The sequence below is a fragment of the Acomys minous genome, assembly GCF_964271855.1.
Source record: "Acomys minous genome assembly, chromosome: 2".
In the NCBI taxonomy this organism is placed as follows: Eukaryota; Metazoa; Chordata; class Mammalia; order Rodentia; family Muridae; genus Acomys; species Acomys minous.
In genome coordinates this window covers 82,954,604-82,977,633 of record NC_140484.1, presented here as the reverse complement: position 1 = coordinate 82,977,633, position 23,030 = coordinate 82,954,604, and the positions used below count along the sequence as shown (strand labels likewise).

General features: G+C 36.1%; 1 protein-coding gene across 1 annotated transcript in view; it reads right to left on the bottom strand.

Moving 5' to 3' along the window:
* Window positions 1-5,023: 5,023 nt before the first annotated feature.
* Window positions 5,024-23,030, bottom strand: part of LOC311609819 (vomeronasal type-2 receptor 116-like) — a gene marked incomplete at both ends in the record, with an annotated part of 32,311 nt that continues 14,304 nt past the window's right edge. The window contains 5 exons of the mRNA XM_084803191.1: window positions 5,024-5,952; window positions 16,554-16,677; window positions 18,132-18,347; window positions 19,092-19,898; window positions 20,247-20,541. Of these exons, the coding sequence (XP_084659317.1) occupies window positions 5,024-5,952; window positions 16,554-16,677; window positions 18,132-18,347; window positions 19,092-19,898; window positions 20,247-20,541 (2,371 nt within the window). The remainder of the gene's footprint in view (window positions 5,953-16,553; window positions 16,678-18,131; window positions 18,348-19,091; window positions 19,899-20,246; window positions 20,542-23,030) is intronic.

Below are 23,030 nucleotides of genomic sequence, written 5' to 3'. Positions count from 1 at the left end.
AAATGAAAGACTTGGTTGAAAAAATTCAAAACTCTGAAGAAAGAGATTGAGGATGACATCAGAAGATGAAATGTTCATCCTTGCTCATGGATTGGGATAATTAACATAGTAAAAATGGCCATATTAACAAAAGCAATTTACAGATTCAATGCAATCCCTATCAAAATACCTACACAATTTTAAAAGACATTGAAAGATCAGTTCTCAACTTCACATGGAAAAACAAAAAACGCAGAAACCTAAAACAATCTTGTACAATAAAAGATCCTCCAGAGGAATCTCCATACCTGATCCCAAACTGTACTATAAAGCAATAGTAATTAAAACAGCATGGTACTGGCACAGCAAAAGGCTAGTTAATCAGCTGAATCAACTTGAAGACCCAGATATTAATCCACACACATATGGTTACTTGATTTTTGACAAAGAAGCCAAATATATTCAGTAAAAAAGGATAGCATCTTCAACAAATGGTGCTGGTCTAACTGGATGTCTACATGCAAAAAATGCAATTGGACTTATATTTGTCTCCATGTACTAAACTCAAATCCAAGTGGATCAAAGACCTCAGGATAAAACCAGAGACACTAAGTCAGTTAAAAGAAAAATAGGGAAGTACCTGGTACAGGAGACAACTTCCTGAACAGAACACCAACAACCCAGGCCTTAAGGTCAACCATTAATAAATGGGACCTCATGAGGCTGAGAAGCTTCTGTAAGGCAGGAGACACTGTCAAGAGAACAAAGCGACAGCCTACAGAATGGAAAAAGATCTTCACCAACCCTACATCTGACAAAGGTCTAATATCCAAAATATATAAAGAACTCAAGAAATTAAACACCACTAAACCAAATAACCCAATTGAGAAATGGGGCTTGGAACTAAACAGAGAATTCTCAACAGAGGAATATCGAATGGCTGAGAAACACTTAAAGAAATTCTCAACCTCCTTAGTCATCAGGGAAATGCAAATCAAAACAACTCTGAGATTCCATCTTACACCCATCAGAATGGCTAAGATGAAAAACTCAAGTGACACCACATGCTGGCAACGACATGGAGAAAGAGGAACACTCCTTCATTGCTGGTGGGAATGCAAATCAGTACAGACACTTTGGAAATCTACTGGCGGTATATCAGAAAACTGAGAATAAGGCTTCCTCAAGACCCAGTTATTCCATTCCTTGGAATATACCCAGAAGATGCTCCAGCACACAACAAGGACTTATGCTCAACCATGTTCATAGCAGCCTTATTCATAATAGCCAGATCCTGGAAACAGCCTAAGTGTCCCTCAGTAGAAAAATGGATAAAGAAACTGTGGTACATTTACACTATGGAATACTACTCAGTTATTAAAAACAAGGAATTTCTGAAGTTTGTGGGCAAATGGATTGAAGTAGAAATGATCATAATGAGTGAGTTAATCCAGAAGCAGAAAGAGTCAAATGGTGTATACTCACTTATATCTGGACACTATCCCGAGGGGCATGTCCCATGAAAGTCTTCACTTACCAGGAAAGTAGAACAGAGGGGAGGACATCCTCTTGTGTCACTAGGTGAGAGAAACATGGGAAAATGGGGAAAGAGAAAGATCCAGAGTGTCCTAAAAATCTACAAGAAGAACATTATGATGGGCAGATCTTGGCTCAGTGGTCCTGCTCAAACCATGGCACCAGCTATGGACAGTGTGTGCAGTAAACTTTGAACCCATACCCAGGTCTAGCCAATGGACAGGACATTCTCCACAGTTGAGTGGAGAGTGGTGTCTGACTTTCACATTAACTCTCGTGCCCCATATTTGACCACGTCTCATTTCTGGGGAGGCCCGGTGGCACTCAGAGCAACGATAGCAGGCTACCAAAAGAGACCTTATTACCTATGAGCATATACATGGAGAGGAGGTCTCCCTCAGTCATAGTCATAGTGGAGGGGAGTAAGGGGAAAATGGGAAGGAGGAAGGAATGGGAGGATATAAGGCATGGGAAAACAATTGAGATGTAATAAGAAGAAATTAATAAAATATATTTTTTAAAAATGTAATAAGACAACATGCTTTCAATAAAGAAATAGAAAAAAAAGAATGGAGCCCCTGCACAGGTGGTGGTGGTGCATGCCTTTGATCCACTCACTCAGGAGATATAGGCAGGGGGATCACTGTGAGTTCAAGGCCAGCCTGGTCTACAAAGTGAGTCCTGCCCAGCCAAGGCTACACAGAGAAACCCTGTCTGGAAATCGAAAAACAAAACAAAACAAAACAAAACAAAACAAAACAAACAAAGAAGAGTGGCGCCCCGATCCATTTCACCCCATCCATTTCACATCCTCACTTTAGGGGCCTCATCAACATATGAAGGCTGTATTTTTGATACAACAGTCTCTGTGGGTTCATGTAAGCATATACTGTTGTGTCTGGAAGACAGTTTCCTTGGAGTCATGCATCACTGCTTTCTCTTATTATCTTTCCACTTCTATCTCATAGTTTTTTGAGCTTTGATGAAGACATTCCATTTAGAACACAGTGTTTCAATATCTTTCACACTACTTAGAATCCCGTTTTGAATCTGTTATCTCACATCTATTGCTCATTGTCCCTGAGCCTCATTGTCCACCATTCAAGATCCTCATAGAGAGATTCTGGCATCTTTATATGCAGCATATCCTCCATAGTGTAAGGAATACATTCAAGCCTTTCCAGAGTTGATGTCAGAGTCAGTCCCTACTCTTGACATAACTGTGGAGAATGTCTTGTCCATTGGGTAGATCTGAGTAAGGGTTCAATGTTTACTACTTGAACTGACCTTGGTTAGTGCAATAGTTTGAGCAGACTCCCGGGGGCCATGGTCCACCCATCACAATATTCTTATTGTAGGTCTAGGACCCTCTGGGTACTATTTCCACATCTCCTATATTTCTCTTACCTAGAATCTCAATAGGATGGCCTCATATCTATCCCAATCTCCTGGTAAGTGAAGACTTTCTTGGGTCATGCCTTTTGGGCTAGTGCCCAATTATAAATGAATATATACCATGTGAGTCTTTCTGCTTCTGGGTTAATTCACTTATTATGATCATTCTTAGTCCCATCCACATGAACTCTGGTGCTCCATATGTGACCACTTCCCCTTGATGGGGAGGCCAGATGGTACTCAAAGAAAGAAGAAGGAGACTATCAAGATGAGACTTGATAGCCTATGATCATGTAGTTGTGGAGAAGGTCCCCCTCAATCTTAGACCTAGGGGAGGAGAGTAGGATGAAAGCGGGAGGGAGGGAGGAACAGGAGGGTACAAGTGGTGGGATAACGATTGAGTTGTAATCTGAATAAATTAATAAAATTGTTATTAAAAAATAAAAAAGATATTTATATGAAAGCAAGATGAAGTATGCTCAGTATTTTGTTGAGGAAGTTTAAAATCAATACTACCTGGAAAATGCTTAAATGATCCATAGGAACTTTTCCATCAATTCAATATTTCCAAATTGTACACATAATGAAGGCCCACCCCTACCTCCCTAGCATTTCACCCATGAAGACCAAGAACAAAATTGAAAGACAGCACAAAAGGGATCTTACCATGTGGTTCAGGTTTGCTGGAATTTTCTTCAACAGTGCTATTGGCTGTATACATTTCACTGTTCCCTTTAGATATGGCTGTGCCAATGTTGTCTTACTAAAATGGTGGGTGTATGTTTCCCTCCAAGAGCAAAGGCTTTCATAGAATTTGGTAGACTTGAATAGATTTCCAATGAAGATATAATTTTACTCTTGTTGAACTGGTCATAAGTCTAGTTATCAACAATATTTTTGAGAAGCTATAGTTTGGGATATATGAATAATGGCAAAGAATGACAGCAGCTAACATAATATCACACAGTAATATTATAAGAATTTTATGGATGTTTTCTTACACATAATAATGGAAAGTTGAAAAGTTCTTTTTAAAATTATATTGTATATCATTTACAAAATAATTATAAATCATGGAGAAATGGGTAGTAATAAAATAGAAGGATGTAACCACTTTATTATTTTAATAGAGGAATGCATATCAAATTATTGAAAATTGGTGAAAAAATAAAATCAATAACATGGAAATGAACAGTTTATATAAAAAAGGATATAAAAATTAAACATGTTCCCAATGTGGTGCCAAAATTTTTTAAAATTTCAGAGCAGTTGAAGTAAAAGAGAGCAGATGACTACATAAAAGATATATAAATGTGTAGATTTAAATGGAAGTGAGATTAACCAGCTAGATTTAACATAGCTATTTATGTGAAGCACTTTGTAATGCTTTGAATATGGGCTGTGTGTAGTTACCTCAAAGTGGATTGGTCTGCTTGACTCGCATTTGACTTTGGGTAGGAAAATACATTTCTAAGTAATTCTACTAAGTTTTATGATGTCACATTAAATGTAAGTTAATGTTTAATTAAATATAAATTATGATATCTGCTGTTTTTCAATATAAGCACGTAATCCCAAAGAATAATAAGTTAATTAAATGTGTTGAGATATTTAGAAACACCATGTTATTCATTTTCAAGTCTGTTGTGTTGAAAATTGATTATATAATAAAATTAAAACATACTTATATAACAATTACATGTTAGTATTTTTATTAGAGGAAACTAGAAAATTTTATTCAGATGAACTTTCCAAACTACAACATATACATCTATGTTACCAAGTCAGACAGAGGAAAGAATATGCATTGAATTCATAAGGAAAATAAATCAACACAAAAATGAACAGTCTCTATCAAGGAAGGGTACAAAAATGCAACATAATCCAGATGTGATGCCATCAATTCTTACACTTAGAGGAGTTGAGGCACCAGAGAGTAGATGTTGTTTTCAAGCATGAAAAAATAGCTTTTATACTACAACATTGTAATACAATTAGATGAAGAAATACAATCTAACAGAAACAAAATTCTATTATAATTGTATAAAAACATGTTTATACTAATATAGTGTAAGAATCCAAACCTTCTATGAAGCTAAATTTATCTTTTGAACTATGTTTTGTAAGATTTATTTCTTCTAGAATGTGTCTTGTCCCAGATTTGATGTATTGAGTTCTTGTCTGGTCTCAGCAAAATAATGTAACACTTAGGGGCAAATATGAAGCCAAGGAGTGCTGCACTAGAAGCCAATATGGAGAAAACTTCCATAGCCACCATGACCTTCCCCTTAGTGCTGTGGTAGACAGGAAGAAAGGTGACCCAGACACAGAAGAACACCAGCATGCTGAATGACAGAAACTTGGCTTCATTGAATGTATCAGGCAGATTCCTTGACAAGAAGGCCATGGTATAACTCCCAAATGCCAAGAAGCAGAGGTATCCCAGGACACAGTGAAAGGCAACAGATGAACCCTTGTTACACAAAATGATAATGCGTCCATGTTCAGTATGAACATCCTGGTCAATGAATGGAGGAGATGTTGCCATCCATATACCACAAAGACCAAGTTGGATCAGGGTGCACATAGGAATGATGTAGTTTGGGGCCCTTGATATGATTAGCCACCTCACCATTCTTCCTGGAAAAGTGGCCTTGAAGGCAGTGACAACAGTGATAGCTTTGGCCAACACAGTGGCAAGAGCCACAGTAAATGCAATTCCAAATGTGGTCTGCTGCAGGATGCAGGTGGCTTTGTTGGGCTGGCCAATGAAGTTCAAAGAACAGAGGAAACAGACGGTGAGTGTGATGAGCAAAATATAACTGAGAGCCCTATTATTGGCCTTGACAATTGGAGTGTTTCTGTGTTTCACAAAGACTGCAATAACAATGACTGTGAGTGCAGAGAGGCAGAGAGCTAGGCTGGTGAGAGCCATTCCCAAGGGGTCTTTGTAGGCCAGAAAGCTCACCACTTTCAGGAGGCAGTGGTTTTTCTCATTATTTGCATAGTGACTGTCTGGACACTTCACACACTGATCCACATCTGGTCAAAAGTGAAGGTTATAATGAGCCCATGCTGAGATTATCCCTTTTATTCTGAGACATTACTTAGCACACACTCAATTGAAAGTCAAATAAGTTTTCTTCCTTAATTTTCTCAGGGACAAAAGATATGTACACTATTGGCAATTATTGAAGATTTATGTAGCCCACCTACTTCTTAGATATTTCATTTCGTAGTTAGGTAGACATATAATATTTGGATCTAATTTATCTCATTCATACCTTCACACTGCTTTCTTTCCCTGTTTTTATTATCAACTTAATATGTTCTATATCTCTTCTTTTAAATTTTAATAATCATGGAGTCCATTCAGTGCTGACAGTGTTTATATGGTTGGGAAGGGCTTCAGTTACTATGTAGGTGGACATTCCAACAGAAAATCATATATCTCCCTTCAGTTAGCCAGCAAGTGCCAGTAGCTTCTCAATCACACATTTTTGTTGTGTTTTTAATTTAACTAGTTTAATGTCGTTTCTCTCTTTAATTACAAAGGTTCTCTGCCTTTTATGAAGCTGTTGTATCTCCTTTGGAAATAATCAGAACTATAAGTTCCTTGTGTAACCCTACTTTGGCCCTAATATCACCATATAATTTATATATAATTTATAAATTGGATATGGCAATTTATAAAAGTGGGAGACTTTTCAGACAATTCTTTTTCTTATATGAGTCCTAAATTTTCTTATCTTCTTAAAATTTCTTGTGTTTTCAAATTCTGTTCATTCACTGCTGGGACTTTAGTGAATAGACATTATTACATGAGTAATACAAATATACAATAAAACATTTTCATAAAATTTGTAAGAACCATTCTATTTTTATATGGACAGTAGAATATTTGGAATCTTTAGAAAACAGTCTTATAATACTCTGATCTTTGAACTTTGTCAATTTATTTTTAACATAATATGCATGTGCCTTGAATTATGTATCTTATATTATCACTATGTTAAAATACCTCTATATTACTAAAAATATGAATTCAACAACATATTTTCAATTTTATTTCATTAAAATATTGAGTTAACATCTCCTGTTTTAAATGATAGTATTAGTTTATTGTTCAACTTTCAATCTGCAATATTTTAAAATTTGAAGTGTTTAGCACTTTCAAGCTGCATAGTGTTGTAAGGTACTGTTACTAAATGGAAGCCCTGTCATATTTATTTTGGTGAGTAATCTACAGGATGCATTCACAAATGCATTTTGTGATAAATGTGACTGAATATATACATACAAACAAATAAAGATAAAAATTTACATGTGGAAGTATTTCTTGGCACTGAACATTTGAAAGTAAAATAAATTGTAATAGAAGTGTGGTGCTCATAGAAGAGAGTGTGGAAACACCTTAAGAATCATGACTCATAAGACTGTAAAGAAACAGTGATTGCCAGACACATCATGACATTTGTAGAAATAAATTCATGGTAGTGAAAGCATGTACATGATATATGCAAGTTCAGGCTTGGGCAATTATCATTATGAAATGGATGTTGACATAATGTCATACCCTTAACTGAGGATCTATTTTAATTTCTTTTCTTATAAGAGAGGACGGTTCAATGCTCTGTAAGATTGTGACCACTTGAATGACAACCATTCTACAGTTCAGGCCTCATATTCAAGAGTACTTGCATAGCAAAATTGAAGTGAAGAAGAATTTTTAAAAGGGAGTAAAAAAATAGATAAGTAGAGAGGATGAAATAGATCTGGTAGGTTTGGGGCACATACACAAGGTCTAAATATATTGTATAGGATATTAAAAGATGAAAATAATTATTATTTAAAAATTACAAATTAATGCAACTATATATTAAACTTTAATGAGGACAAAATATTGAGCTCTAAAGTTTATTTGTAGTTGTGTAACTATACACAGTCATATATATATATGTTTCTATAAAATACATAAAGATACAATACGCACACCACATGGAGGAAATTAAGCAAAAATATCCAATATTCTGCTCTGTATAAAACATGAGATAAATTTGATGTAAATAAATTACAACTATTAAGACATGCATTTATTGATTAGTTTATCCAAATTAAATTAATATAAGAAACAATAGAATAGAATAAATGTGTCAATTTAAAATATAGATACCAACTTTATGCAAGATAGTTGACAGGTTTGAAATTTAGTATTATAATATTCTAATGATAAAGCAAACATTAGGGATACTATAACGATTGAATGTAAATGTGGATGCATTTTTCATATTGTCTTTGGATATTGTGTTTGAACATTAAGTTTTCCTAATGTTTATTGTTGTCAGCCAAGTGACAGTAAGAAATTTTGAAATTTTCAAAACTGATGCTTAGTAGGAGGTATTAGGGATAGAGAATACAGAAGATATGAGCCTGATGGGGATCATGAAACCACATAAACTCACTTTGTTTTATTAAAATAACACATATTTTAAAATCTCAAACATAGGAGAAACCAGCCATGTAAATGATAGATGGGTGTTGAGTGAACAGAGCTACTTCAGTAGAGAAAGAGTCTCTTTTTTCCTTTTTAAAAAATTTTACATATATATTTATATTATTACACATATATACAGTAGAAACCATGACACAATCAGGAATTAGATAAATGTTAAATTCGTAGTGTTTAGGCTATTTGTATTTGACAGCCTTGAAGAAGCCATCTTTCCTATCTTGGTTCATCTAAGTTTCTGAATGTATATCAATCTCCATCACATATTGTGATTATCAACTTAGAACACCTATCTAGACCTAAACACATCTTAACCTCTAAACAATTAAGCTTCATTGTAAAACTAAGGTACCTGGTCTTCAACTCCCTCAGAGACTTGAGAAGGAATAAACGCGATGAACTGAGTATTCCGGGAGTGTAGGTTAGTATCTTTCCAAATGAAAAGATGACACAGACACTTTTCACTCAAAACTCTCTGTAACATTGGACCATGTTCTTCAGCCTTCTGGTCCAATATATATGACAGACATATTTGTGAAGCAGGAATTATTGAGGGCTTGCTTACCCTGTCTTGGTAGTATTTGGCTGTCGACTCTGCCTACATCCAAGCTTGCTCCCTTTACAGGCAGAATTCTGTCTGTGGTAGGAATGATGACCTCATGGCCAGTGGCTAGTTTGCCACATTTGAAGCATCTCCCTAAAGAGGTTATTTTTTCTGATGCTCATCATCCTCTGTGAGGTAGGCTGAGTGTTGCCATAAGTTAACCTGCCTCATTGTCAATAAATCTTTAAAGTAATAAAAACTTCTTAAATGTTGCATTCTGCATGTCTCTGGGGGTTTTGAAGACCTTATATTTCTGTAGATTCATATCTATCTGTTGCACCTAATATGTATATACTTGTGATAAAGGTAGACTAGCAATTGACATGACCAAGATTTGATCTACTTATATTGAATTTGTGTAATTTATTTCTATTAAACATCTTGCTATAGCACTTTCAAAGCATTTGAATTAAACCTTGTATTATAATTGAGTTATATGGGCACAATAACTCAGAGTAGAAATATATATAATCTTAATTTCTAATTCTTTACCACTGTATCTAGAATTAAACTCATTTTCTATCTATATACACAATTATATACTGGTGAGTTAAAAATATCTTGTGAGTGACAATTGAGGTCTTAAGTTGAGGAGTAGAGTCACTACTTTTTGTTCTATCTTCCCTACAAGTTTTTATATTTTCCCTTTCTTTCTCTTCAACCTTTTCTCCAAACAGGGTGTCAATGTCAAGTATGCTGCAAGGTATGTATCCTCTCATATCTAAGCCAATGTCAGTGTCTGGTTTTTTTGTTCTGAAAGCATACAATTTTTCACAAACAATATACAGTCCTAAAATTATAAGTGTATAAGGAGTGCATGATGCACAGAACAATTAAGGCTGGATTTCTGCTCTTAGTATGAGCAGGTAAAAACGATCTCTGTAAATCTTCATTAATGACATATGAAGAATGGCTTCTAGTAGTAATACATAGGGGTTCTGTAGTCAACAAGAAGCATTGTCTATGCTTAGACAGTCACATTTCAACCAGTCTCAGAGCTAGTCCCATATAATGGGATTAGCCATATATGTTACCTGCTTGTTCTGCAGTTTAGATTCTTCACATTCTGATTGTAGCCCCCCTCCCTCATTTACTCCCTCCCTCATTTATTCTCTCCCTCATCTCCTCTCCCTCCTTCCCTTAGTACTCAGAGAGGGGAGCCCTCCTCCTCTAATATATGACTTCAGCCTATCAATTCTCATCCGTATTAGCTGTAACCTCTTCCTCTGTAGCCAGGGTGAAGTGAACTATGTTCAGAGGCCAGAATGCATGTCTGAAGCAGTCCCTACTCTCCACACTTGGGATCCACAAGGAGACTGTGCTACTACATCCAAGCAGTGGGTCTACGTCCACATCATATGACATTCTTGGTTGATGGAGTCTCTTTAAAGTGGTAAAATGACATATGAAATCTTTCCTTACACCTCCCTAGAATATTACATATGTGAAATACATTGTATGATTTTGAGCTATAAGAAAAAAATCTGGTAGTCCTTTTAAAAAATCAATGAAGAAACTATTAAATGTTTTTGTAATGCACTCATGGATATCAAGGATGTTCCCAGTCCTTTTTTATATGATTACATTTATGATCTCTGAGATCTTATGTTTAGAATTCTCTCATGTAAGTATTATTATAAAAATGCATGGTAAATTCTACAAATCCTAAGAATAACTGGAAACCAAGTGGGAATAGGTTTAACATGGTGATTTTTGACATGCCTGAAAGAGCCACTTATATGAATATCTCCTAGAAAAAGAGAATACCTCCTATTCTATAGCCAACCTTAAACTGAAATAGAAATCTTTCTTTTTATCTGTTTTAGTTTGCCATTTATTTATCTATTTATTTGGGTATTTTTGAGACAACATTTTTCTGTGTATCCTTGACTGTCCTGGACCTGCTCTGTAGACCAGGCTGGCTTCAAACTCACAGAGATCTGCCTGCCTCTGTCTTCCAAGTGCTGGGATTAATGGCGTGTGCCACCACACCCAGTTCTTTTCTTCATTCTATGGACAAAGGAAATTATGCAGAATTACCTTGGTTGTATTTTACGTCTTCTCTCTCAAAGAAAATAAATGACAGATTATGTAATTAAAACAGACATCTGTAGGTGTTGTATCTATGGATGTTGAGGTTCCTAGGTCAAAACTAGCAGTTCAGCAAGTATTCACTTGTTCTCATGGCTTTCTGGCCACTTTCATTTAAAAAAATGCTATATGAAATTTTTTTTGTGCCTAATGTAGCCACATTCATAAATTTACCACTAATTTGAAGGGCTTCTGTAGAAAAAAGTGGCATTCTATCATCAAAAATATTTTGATTATAAAATTCCTTTGTTTTTTGTTCTTTTTAATATCACTTTCTTTTTTAAAATATATTTTATTAATTTATTCACATTATATCTCAATTCTTATTCCATCCCTTTGGGCTGGAGAGATGGCTCAGCCCTTAAAGGCTAGGCTCACAACCATAAACATAAGAAATCTTTCATTTACTAAACACCCAAGTCTTTAGAATTCAGCAACAATCACAACACAAAGGAAGGTGAATATTAATCCTTCAAATGTAAGAAGTATCAGTTCAAGTTGATCACTTTTTACTTATTTAAATTGAGAGCTATTAAAAGTCTCATAATGGTCACATGAGAAACTTCTTTCAAGTAGGATTACTGGGTGAGAGCTCCCATACTAATCAGTGAAACCATTGCATACAATTTATGAGTTTATACCTGTGCATTCTCATGATACATAACTCTTTACCATGTTGAAGTTTATAGTAAATTTTCATTAATTCTCATAGAATGAAGCTTATCCTATAATTAACATAAAATTTCCTTTTCTTTTTACAATGGATTAAATAGTAAGATAATAAAGTCCATTCTGATTGTTATAATTCGATTCCCATAAAATTCAGCTTATTTAAAATAGTATACATTTGGAATTTAGCTATGATAGTTTTAAATAACTGATATAACTTTTGTTTAGTTGCAATGTAACCACTGAAAGAGGCAAAGCCAGGCATATCTCTATGAGTCTGAGGCCACTCTTATCTACAAAGAGAGTCCAGGACAGCCAAGACCACACAGAAAAACCCTGTCTGAAAATGTCTTCCTGCTTGATGCCTATAACACATACCCTCTCTCTCTCTCTCTCTCTCTCTCTCTCTCTCTCTCTGTATACATATATGTGTATACATACACACAGCCATATCGTATGTATATGTACATGTGCGTCACATCTATAACTTTAATGCATGTGCTAGATATTAGATAAACCAACAATATTGAAAAGGTGGCCTAATAACAGAGAATTGGCACAGGATTTCATATACTTCATCAATTTATGCAGTAATCTTGGAAGTGCATCACAACACTCAAAGGCAAAGTTCCTGGCAATTGTGTGACTGTCATAGACATTTATTATGATCTGACCCAGAACAAAAACCTCACTCCACAGATTTTAGCACAGTATTTATTCTGAAATTCAGATTTTTGGGACAAATGGATTTCTTCTATTTAAAAATCATAATTTTAGTGCCTATATATAGCAATAGAAAATAGAAAACATCTAACTTTTAATCCCCACAATAACTGTAACAATATTAATAACTATCAATTGCCTCTTGATTAATATCAGCTCCAAAATTTTTAACTAAAAATTTTTAAATTACTATAAAATTTTCCTTGAAGTCTGTTTTAATTTCTATTTTATTGCTGAGAACAGACATCATGAACCATGGCTTATAGAAATATCAATAGGGGAAATCCATCAATGTAATCCACCATATAAACAAACTGAAAGAGAAAAACCACATGATCATCTCTTTAGATGCAGAAAAATCATTTGACAAAATCCAACACCCATTTATGTTTAAAGTTCTGGAGAGATCGGGAATACAAGGCACTTTTTTAAACATAATAAAGGCTATATACAGCAAACCAATAGCCAACATTAAATTAAATGGAGAGATACTCAAGGAAATTCCTCTAAAATTGGGGACCAGACAAGGCTGCCCACTTTCCCCATATCTCTTCAATATAGTTCTTGAAGTTCTAGCCAGAGCAATAAGACATCAAAAGGAGATCAAGGGGATCCAAATGGGAAAGGAAGAAGTCAAATTATCGCTATTTGCAGAAGATATGATAGTGTATATAAGTGACCCCCCAAAATTCCACCAAAGAACTCGTACAGCTGATAAACACCTTCAGCAAACTGTCAGGATACAAAATAAACTAAAAAAAGTCAGTAAATTTTCTATATACAAAGGACAAACAGGCAGAGGAAGAAATTAGAAAAATTACTCCCTTCACGATAGCCACAAGCAATAAAAAATATCTAGGAATAACCCTAACCAAGCAAGTGAAGGATTTATTTGAAAAAAACTTTAAACCTCTGAAGAAAGAGATTGAAAATGACATCAGAAGATGGCGGGATCTACCTTGTTCGTGGATTGGAAGAATCGACATAGTAAAAATGGCCATCTTACCAAAAGCAATTTACAGATTCAATGCAATCCCTATCAGAATACCTACAAAATATTTTGAAGATATTGAAAGAACAATTCTCAACTTCATATGGAGAAACAAAAAGCCCAGAATAGCAAAAACAATCCTATACAATAAAAGATCCTCTGGAGGAATCTCCATACCTGATCTCAAGTTGTACTATAGAGCAATAGTAATTAAAACAGCATGGTACTGGCACAGCAATAGGCTAGTGGATCAATGGAATCGAACTGAAGACCCAGAGATGAATCCACACACATTTGCTCACTTGATTTTCGACAAAGAAGCCAAATCCATTCAATGGAAAAACGTCAGCATCTTCAACAAATGGTGCTGGTCTAACTGGATGTCTACATGTAGAAAAATGCAATTAGACCCCTATTTGTCACCATGCACAAAACTCAAGTCCAAGTGGATTAAAGACCTTAACCTAAAACCACAGACATTAACCCAGTTAGAGGAAATAGTGGGGAAGAGTCTGGAACTCATAGGCACAGGAGACAACTTCCTGAACAGAACACCAACAGCCCAGGCCTTAACATCAACAAGTAATAAATGGGACCTCATGAGGCTGAGAAGCTTCTGTAAGGCAGGTGACACTGTCAAGAGAACAAAGCAACAGCCTACAGACTGGGAAAAGATCTTCACCAACCCTTCATCTGACAAAGGTCTAATATCCAAAATATATAAAGAACTCAAGAAATTAAACACCACCAAACCAAATAACCCAATAGAGAAATGGGGCTCAAAACTAAACAGAGAATTCTCAACAGAGGAATATCAAATGGCTGAGAAACACTTAAAGAAATGTTCGACCTCCTCAGTCATCAGAGACATGTAAATCAAAACGACACTGAGACTCCATCTTAAACCCATCGGAATGGCTAAGATCAATAACTCAACTGACACCTCATGCTGGCGAGGGTGTGGAGAAAGAGGAACACTCCTGCATTGCTGGTGGGAATGCAGACTAGTACAACCACTTTGGAAAGCTATCTGGTGCTTTCTCAGAAAAATGGGAATAGGGCTTCCTCAATACCCAGATACTCCACTCCTTGGAATATACCCAGAGGATGCACTACCACACAACAGGGATATATGCTCAACCATGTTCATAGCTGCCTTATTCATAGCTGCCTTATTCATAATAGCCAGAACTTGGAAACAACCTACGTGTCCCTCAATAGAAGAATGGATAAAGAAACTGTGGTACATTTACACTATGGAATACTACTCAGCTATTAAAAACAAGGAATTTCCAAAATTTGTGGACAAATGGATTGAACAAAAATTGTCATAATGAGTTATTTCACACAGAAGCAAAAAGAGCTAAATGGTATATACTCACTTATATCGAGACACTAGTCCAAGGGGTACGTCCCCATGAAAAACTGTACCTACCAGGATAGTGGGTAAGAGGGGAGGACATCCTATTGAGACTTTAGGTGTGAGAAGTCTGGGAGAAAGAGGAAATAGAAGGATCCAGCGGGTCCTGGAAAACTAAAGGCATGTCTGGGCCCTGAGGTCCTCCACAAACTATGGCAACAGCCAAGGAAAAAATAGGCAGTAAACCTTGAACCCCTACCCAGACTAGCCGATGGACAGGACCTTCTCCACTGTTGAGTGGAGAAGGAGATCTAACTTTCACACAAACTCTGGTGCCCCATATTTGAACATGTCCCTTGGATGGAGATGCCTGGTGGCACTCAGAGGAAGGATAATAGGTCACCAAAGAGAGACTTGATACCCTATGAGCATATACAGGGGGAGGAGGTCCCCCTCAGTCACAGACATAGGGGAGGGGAAGGGTGTAGGGGAGAAGTGGGAAGAAGGGAGGAATGGGAGGATACAAGGGATGGGCTAACAACTGAGATGTAATATGAATAAATTAATTTAAAAAAATAAAAATTAAAAAATATCAAAAGGGTATTTCATTATATTATAATGGGGTTAATATATTTACTTTATAACAGAAAGCTCGGAAGCAGCCAGGATGCATGTCACTGGAACAATATATAATTACCTACACCCTGACTAAATAAATGCAGGAAGCAAAGAAAAGACAGAGACTGAATGTGATTTGGACTTATCAAACCCAAGTGATATACTTCTCCTCAAAAGCACACATACCATAATCCTTTCTAAAGATTCCGTTAAGAAAATAAAAAGTTCTGTAAAATTTCTTGTCTAAGAGAGTGCAGCAAGTTAGTAAAACCTGCAGCTTTCAAATCGCTACGTGAAAACATTTTTTCTGGACATAGGTCAGTTTCAAATATAAATTCGCCTCACATGAGACAATGCAGTAGATGTTTGCAAGCTTATGACAGGCCAAGTTCAGCATAGAATGTGGAGAAGTTTGGCATGAAGATATGCACCCAGCAAAAGATCTATTGTCAATTTGTATCTATTGGGAGGAGAGTCTTTTCATTTTTAAGGGTTCAACCCATGGTTGGGTTATAACCCTCAAGTAATATCCATTCACCCAAGGATAGGTGAGAATCACAGGTTATGTAATGTAATTAGGCAAATTTGGGTAGATAGGGAAGAGGTGGATGGACATGTGTGGAGTGGGAATTTGAATATGATCACACACATTGTAAGAATGTATTTAAAAAACTACTAAAAATGTGAAAATATTTTTGAATTGAGCTATGAATAATCCAAAGAAGATGCAACAGATGTGAGTACTCTTTAAGCCTTGAAAGTTAGTTAAATGCAGTTTGAAAACCATTAATATTTGATACTTCAGTAATGTGTTTTAAACAGCACAGTGAAATAAAACACTGTTAGGTGCAAAAGAATATTTTTTTCTGAAGGAATCAATATTGCCAGTGAATCAAATATATAAATCAAGTATGATTTTCAATCTATATCAAGGGAATGTTGATGAATTATGACCTTAAGTTCCTAAACAAAATAAGAAAAATTTATTTCTGACTTCTGTTTAGATCATTCTTATTTGGCAGGATATTTTGTAGTATTTCAGAGAAATGGAAATATTTTCTGATATAGCTGAATTTACCTGTCTCGTTGGAAATCTCATTGTCTGCACAAGGAGTACAATTGTAGCAGCAGACAGCCTGGCCCTCCAGAGAGACTTTCCTGAACCCAGGTCCACAACTCTCACTGCACGCAGATCGAGGTGTCTGAGAAAAATTAAAAGAATGTCATGTCATGCTTATGTTTTTTGAAAAATCACAAAATGGAGATTTTGAATAGTATGCATTGAATTTGTGAACATTATTATAAATACAAGAAGATACTTGGAAACACTATGCTCTTCTGAAAACAAGTATGTTTAGATGTTTGTCAGGTGATTATAATAACTTTATGAGGTATGACAAGTGTAAGAGATGCAGGTTATTTGGGACATGATCTAGAAGGGCATGGACTCTCTCTAGACTGGTTATGTCTCTATATTTACTGACTACTAGCTTGAGCAATTTTATTTCAACCATGGTTGTGAATCTTGACTGTCAACAAGATTTAGCATGATTATGGAAACAAATATGTGTCTGTTTGTCTGAATGATTTATCGCTAAATCCAGCTAAGGAGAACTCTGAGGGTCACTATTTAATGGCTGCTGTCTCATACCAAATATAAAAGTCACAGATGAGGTGCTGTATTCATTGCTTTCTTTCAAAATGATATAATCAGCAGACTTATAATTTGGAAATGATGTGTTTCCAAGGATAAGACATTGCACCCTCAAAATATTTCTTAAGATACTTCAGTGATGTATTTATTTGTAGAAGCTAGGCAAGTCAGTTGTTTACTCATGGGCATACCACACAGTTCTCTTTTTCTAGAGGCCTAAAAAGCAAAGGATAACTGATAAACCAAAGAAATTCCTAAGCATAGTACAGCAATTTATTCATTGAGTATATACAGCAAGTTCGAGGATACTAATACGTAAATATACAGTATTTTGAATGAAAATATCTCACATAAGCTCAAGTATTGAGGACTTGGTACCCATGGATCACACTATTTTGTGGGTAATTGAAACATTTGTAGACCAGTACTTACTGAGGGAATTATGATATTGGCTTTAGTAATTGAAACAATATAGTCCTTGTCTCAGGTCCAATTTTCTCATTTTACTTACTTTAATTGTGTGTAGATAGAAACATTATCACTCTGGTCCCAATGACTGTCTCCAAGATCACTAATTGTTGTTATAATCATGCATGGTAGATTCATAACTTTGTAATCACAAGCCAAAATATACATTTTCTTTTAAAATCACGTTTTGTCATGACATTTGATCATAGGCAAAATGTAATTTTACACTGCTTCCTTATCATAATCACAAATGAGAGGTTTTCTTCAAAGATTTGATCCATGAATCATTTTGGAGATAGAAATTCTTTTTTTCCAAGTGTCCAAAATTTGTGACAACTTGACAAAATTATCCCTCTTTCAAATGAAAAGTGGGAGACAGATTTAACAATAAATATTTCCATTGATCTGAATCAATGAAGGAGAAAAATCCCTTATACTAATAATTTGGTAGTATTTTATGCTGGTTATAGGAGAGTGCTTGGCCTTGAGGCAGACAACAAGCATCATTATATCAGCAAACAAAACATAACCCACCTCTGAAAATCTTTCTGGCCACTGTATCATCTGCTCAGATAACAACAACTGTTGACCATGTGGAGCATTTGGAGAAAATGTTCCAATTTTCATCTTTAGTCCAAGACCCTTTGGGAAATCCCAATAGTTAAGAATATCATATTTTGCCTCTAATTTCTGTCTCCAATCTACACCCATGTTGTCTCTCACGTGAATGTCCTTCAGGAAAGAGTTAAGCTGAAAGAGATCAATTAATTCTTATTACAGAATGTTCCAGAGGCAGAACAGAACTTGTGCTATAGTTCATTGGTTTTAATTTCTGATTAAAAAGTCAACACTAATAAAGTTTCCAGTGATGCTGAGGGAACAAAAGCCTCTGTGAGTGGGATACTATTCTGCTTATATCTTTCACCTTTAACATAAACCTTTGAATGAAGCTAGTGTAATGAGTCAATGACTGATAATGTTTGCAAATCTCAAATTTTGAAAGCTAGGCACACCTAATTGCTTTCAAAATATCTTCAGAAGTCCAGTGTCTAAAATGAGTATATTTATGTCTACAGGGTCGTTAAAATGGGTCACTTATGTATAAAACCACTGCTTATTTCACTTAAATTTCAAATTTTAAATTTCTGCTGTAAGAAATGCATAGGGAAAATACTGATTTTCTTTATTGACACTATTTTTAGGAGATGAATTTATAGTTAAGTATTGATTCCATAAAATTGATGTTAACTAAATCCATCTTCTCCTGTTAGCACACATGTCATTTCTCAGCACACACACACACACACACACACACACACACACACACACACACACACACACGAAACTGCCTTGACCTCCAGTTAAGATTAATAGCACAAGCAGTCCTCTGATTTTGTATAATGTTTACTGAATTTTACAGTATCTAATATAGGACCTTTGCAAATTCTCTTATGTCATGGTACTGATATCACAATACAATGAAAAGGATATTACCTGCCAAGGGAAGAACAGCATCCCTTCCCCATTTTCATATGCTTGCATCTCTACTTGCTCAAGACTCATCTCGTGGAGACTGTGAGCCACAGTATACACAGCTTTGTATATATTGTAGCTTTCTTCACTCATGTTTATGTCAAATACATGTCTAGGTAATTCTTCCAAAGAAGCATTGGCTTGACAGTTGTCCAAAAGTTTACAATCAGTGTCAGAAAATGAGCACTTGAAGAACAAATGCCACAATTTAGGAAGATAAATGTCTTCAGGGTATTTGTAAGGATTCACTGTTCGAATAAAATTGGTAAATTCAACACTCTCCCTATAATGATGGGTAAAAATGAGGCTCCCGTGGAATGAGTCTAACAGGAAATAGTCAGCATGGTCAGTAACATCCTGTTCAAAGTTCATGATCCAGACTTTCCAGGTCAATAACTTTTGCCCTATATTTCTCATTAGACCTTGTAGTGAATCAATGTTACCATAAATGATTATCACATTTGTTGATGACTGCTGGATTTCATCCATATTTTTCCAGTCTTTGTTATAAAATAAAGTCCAGGAGGCAGGGATCATTTTCACAAAAGCTATGCAGACTCTTTTTCTTTCCATCTCATCTCTGAAATCTGATAGAATTTTATTCCCTATGTGGTCATCTGGGAGGATGAGACCAACCCAGGACCACCTAAAATGAATCAGCAAAGAGACAATGCCAAGTGAAAGAGATGTGTCCTTGGGAGCCATCTGGTAGAGAGAAGAATACTGGCTTCGGTCACTCAAGATAGGATCATAAGGTCCAAAAGAAAGCTGAAGCAAATTGGAAAGAAGAAGAAGAATATTAACATCCTGCTCTCCTGAGCAAAATATGACAGTAGGAAAGAAAGACAGGTTCATTCATATTTTAGAGGTGAATTCTACCTACAAGATTTTATAAAAAATCCTATCAAACCTGTTAATTTTAGGGAATGATCTCATTCCATTCAGTTCCTCTTCACTGCTCCTGCAAGCAGGGGCAATATGGATTAATCTCCACATGTCTGTGAACTAGCTTTTATGAGTGCATAATTCAAGTATCCCTTTTTTAGTTTTTTTAGACACCTATAATATGAACAAAAGGGACCTGATTCCAAGTTCTTACATTCCCCATTTTCTCACCTGTGGAAATTTGAATAGTTGCAGCAGTGTTCCAATGTAGGCAGATGTTGTCCATGATGTTCCTGTGAGTACAGCAGTAAAATTTTTCTTTTTACAGTTGTAGTTAGGGAAAACCTTGCCTTTCCTGTGAGCTGTGAGCCAAGCACAGGTAATCATAAGAATGTCCTTTTCAGTGAATCGGACGTTGTTGAAATCAAATCCAAGAGATATGTTTGGTAAAAGATTTGGGTTCCCATTTATCTCTTCAATGGCAAATGCCAGAGCCAGAAGAAACTGGTAGTTCTTAAAATTATATCTGTATAAATGGCATAAAAACACAGAAAAGGAAGACTACATATGCCTGCATATTTAGTGCAATAACTTGTATTATTTTTATATCATATTTTTATATAGAAAATGTATTTAACTAATCACCATGAATTCCTGAAACTAGATTATGCAAATTGTTAGGACTAAGCAAAATCTTTTACCATTACCACTCAATAATTATACTTGCTCAGAGCATGCTTTATTTTTCTTTTATAGACAGATAAAACAAAAATTCTGTCTTTTTTTTTTTTTTTTTTTTTTTAATACATTTTTATTAATTTATACATATTACATCTCAGTTGTTAGCCCATCCCATGTATCCTCCCATCCCTCCCTTCCTCCCACTTCCCCCCCCTACTCCCCTCCCCTATGTCTGTGTCTGAGGGGGATCTCCTCCCCCTGAATATGCTCATACGGTATCAAGTCTCTCCTTGGTGACCTATTATCTTTCCTCTGAGTGCCACCAGGCATCTCCATCCAAGGGACATGATCAAATATGGGGCACCAGAGTTTGTGTGAGAGTTAGATCTTCTTCTCCACTCAACAGTGGAGAATGTCCATCGGCTAGTCCGGGTAGGGGTTCAAGGTTTTTACTGCCTATTTTTTCCTTGGCTGTTGCCACAGTTTGCGGAGGACCCCAGGGCCCAGACTCACCTGTAGTTTTCCAGGACCCACTGGATCCTTCCATTTCCTCTTTCTCCCAGGCTTCTCACACCTAAAGTCTCAATAGGATGTCCTCCCCTCTTACCCATTATTCTGGTAGGTACAGTTTTTCATGGGGACGTACACCTTGGGCTAGTGTCTCGATATAAGTGAGTATATACCATTTAGCTCTTTTTGCTTCTGTGTGAACTCACTCATTATGACAATTTCTAGTTCAATCCATTTGTCCACAAATTTTGGAAATTCCTTGTTTTTAATAGCTGAGTAGTATTCCATAGTGTAAATGTACCACAGTTTCTTTATCCATTCTTCTGTTGAGGGACACGTAGGTTGTTTCCAAGTTCTGGCTATTATGAATAAGGCAGCTATGAACATGGTTGAGCATATGTCCCTGTTGTGTGGTAGTACATCCTCTGGGTATATTCCAAGGAGTGGAATAGCTGGGTCTTGAGGAAGCCCTATTCCCATTTTTCTGAGAAAGCACCAGATAGCTTTCCAAAGTGGTTGTACTAGTTTGCATTCCCACCAGCAATGCAGGAGTGTTCCTCTTTCTCCACACCCTCGCCAGCATGAGGTGTCAGTTGAGTTATTGATCTTAGCCATTCTGATGGGTGTAAGATGGAATCTCAGTGTCGTTTTGATTTGCATTTCTCTGATGACTAAGGAGGTCGAGCATTTCTTTAAGTGTTTCTCAGCCATTTGATATTCCTCTGTTGAGAATTCTCTGTTTAGCTCTGCGCCCCATTTCTCTATTGGGTTATTTGGTTTGGTGGTGTTTAATTTCTTAAGTTCTTTATATATTTTGGATATTAGACCTTTGTCAGATGAAGAGTCGGTGATGATCTTTTCCCAGTCTGTAGGCTGTCGCTTTGTTCTCTTGACAGTGTCACCAGCCTTACAGAAGCTTCTCAGCCTCATGAGGTCCCATTTATTAATTGTTGATGTTAAGGCCTGGGCTGTTGGTGTTCTGTTCAGGAAGTTGTCTCCTGTGCCTATGAGTTCCAGACTCTTCCCCACTTTTTCCTCTAACTGGGTTAATGTCTGTGGTTTTAAGTTGAGGTCTTTAATCCACTTGGACTTGAGTTTTGTGCATGGTGACAAATAGGGGTCTAATTGCATTTTTCTACATGTAGACATCCAGTTAGACCAGCACCATTTGTTGAAGATGCTGTCGTTTTTCCATTGAATGGATTTGGCTTCTTTGTCGAAAATCAGGTGAGCAAATGTGTGTGGATTCATCTCTGGGTCTTCAGTTCGATTCCATTGATCCACTAGCCTATTGCTGTGCCAGTACCATGCTGTTTTAATTACTGTTGCTCTATAGTACAGCTTGAGATCAGGTATGGAGATTCCTCCAGCGGATCTTTTATTGTAAAGGATTGTTTTTGCTATTCTGGGCTTTTTGTTTCTCCATATGAAGTTGAGAATTGTTCTTTCAATATCTACAAAATATTTAGTAGGTATTCTGATAGGGATTGCATTGAATCTGTAAATTGCTTTTGGTAAGATGGCCATTTTTACTATGTTGATTCTTCCAATCCACGAACATGGTAGATCCCGCCATCTTCTGATGTCATTTTCAATCTCTTTCTTCAGAGGTTTAAAGTTTTTTTCAAATAAATCCTTCACTTGCTTGGTTAGGGTTATTCCTAGATATTTTATATTGCTTGTGGCTATCGTGAAGGGAGTAATTTTTCTAATTTCTTCCTCTGCCTGTTTGTCATTTGTATATAGGAAAGCTACTGACTTTTTTGAGTTTATTTTGTATCCTGCCAATTTGCTGAAGGTGTTTATCAGCTGTAGGAGTTCTCT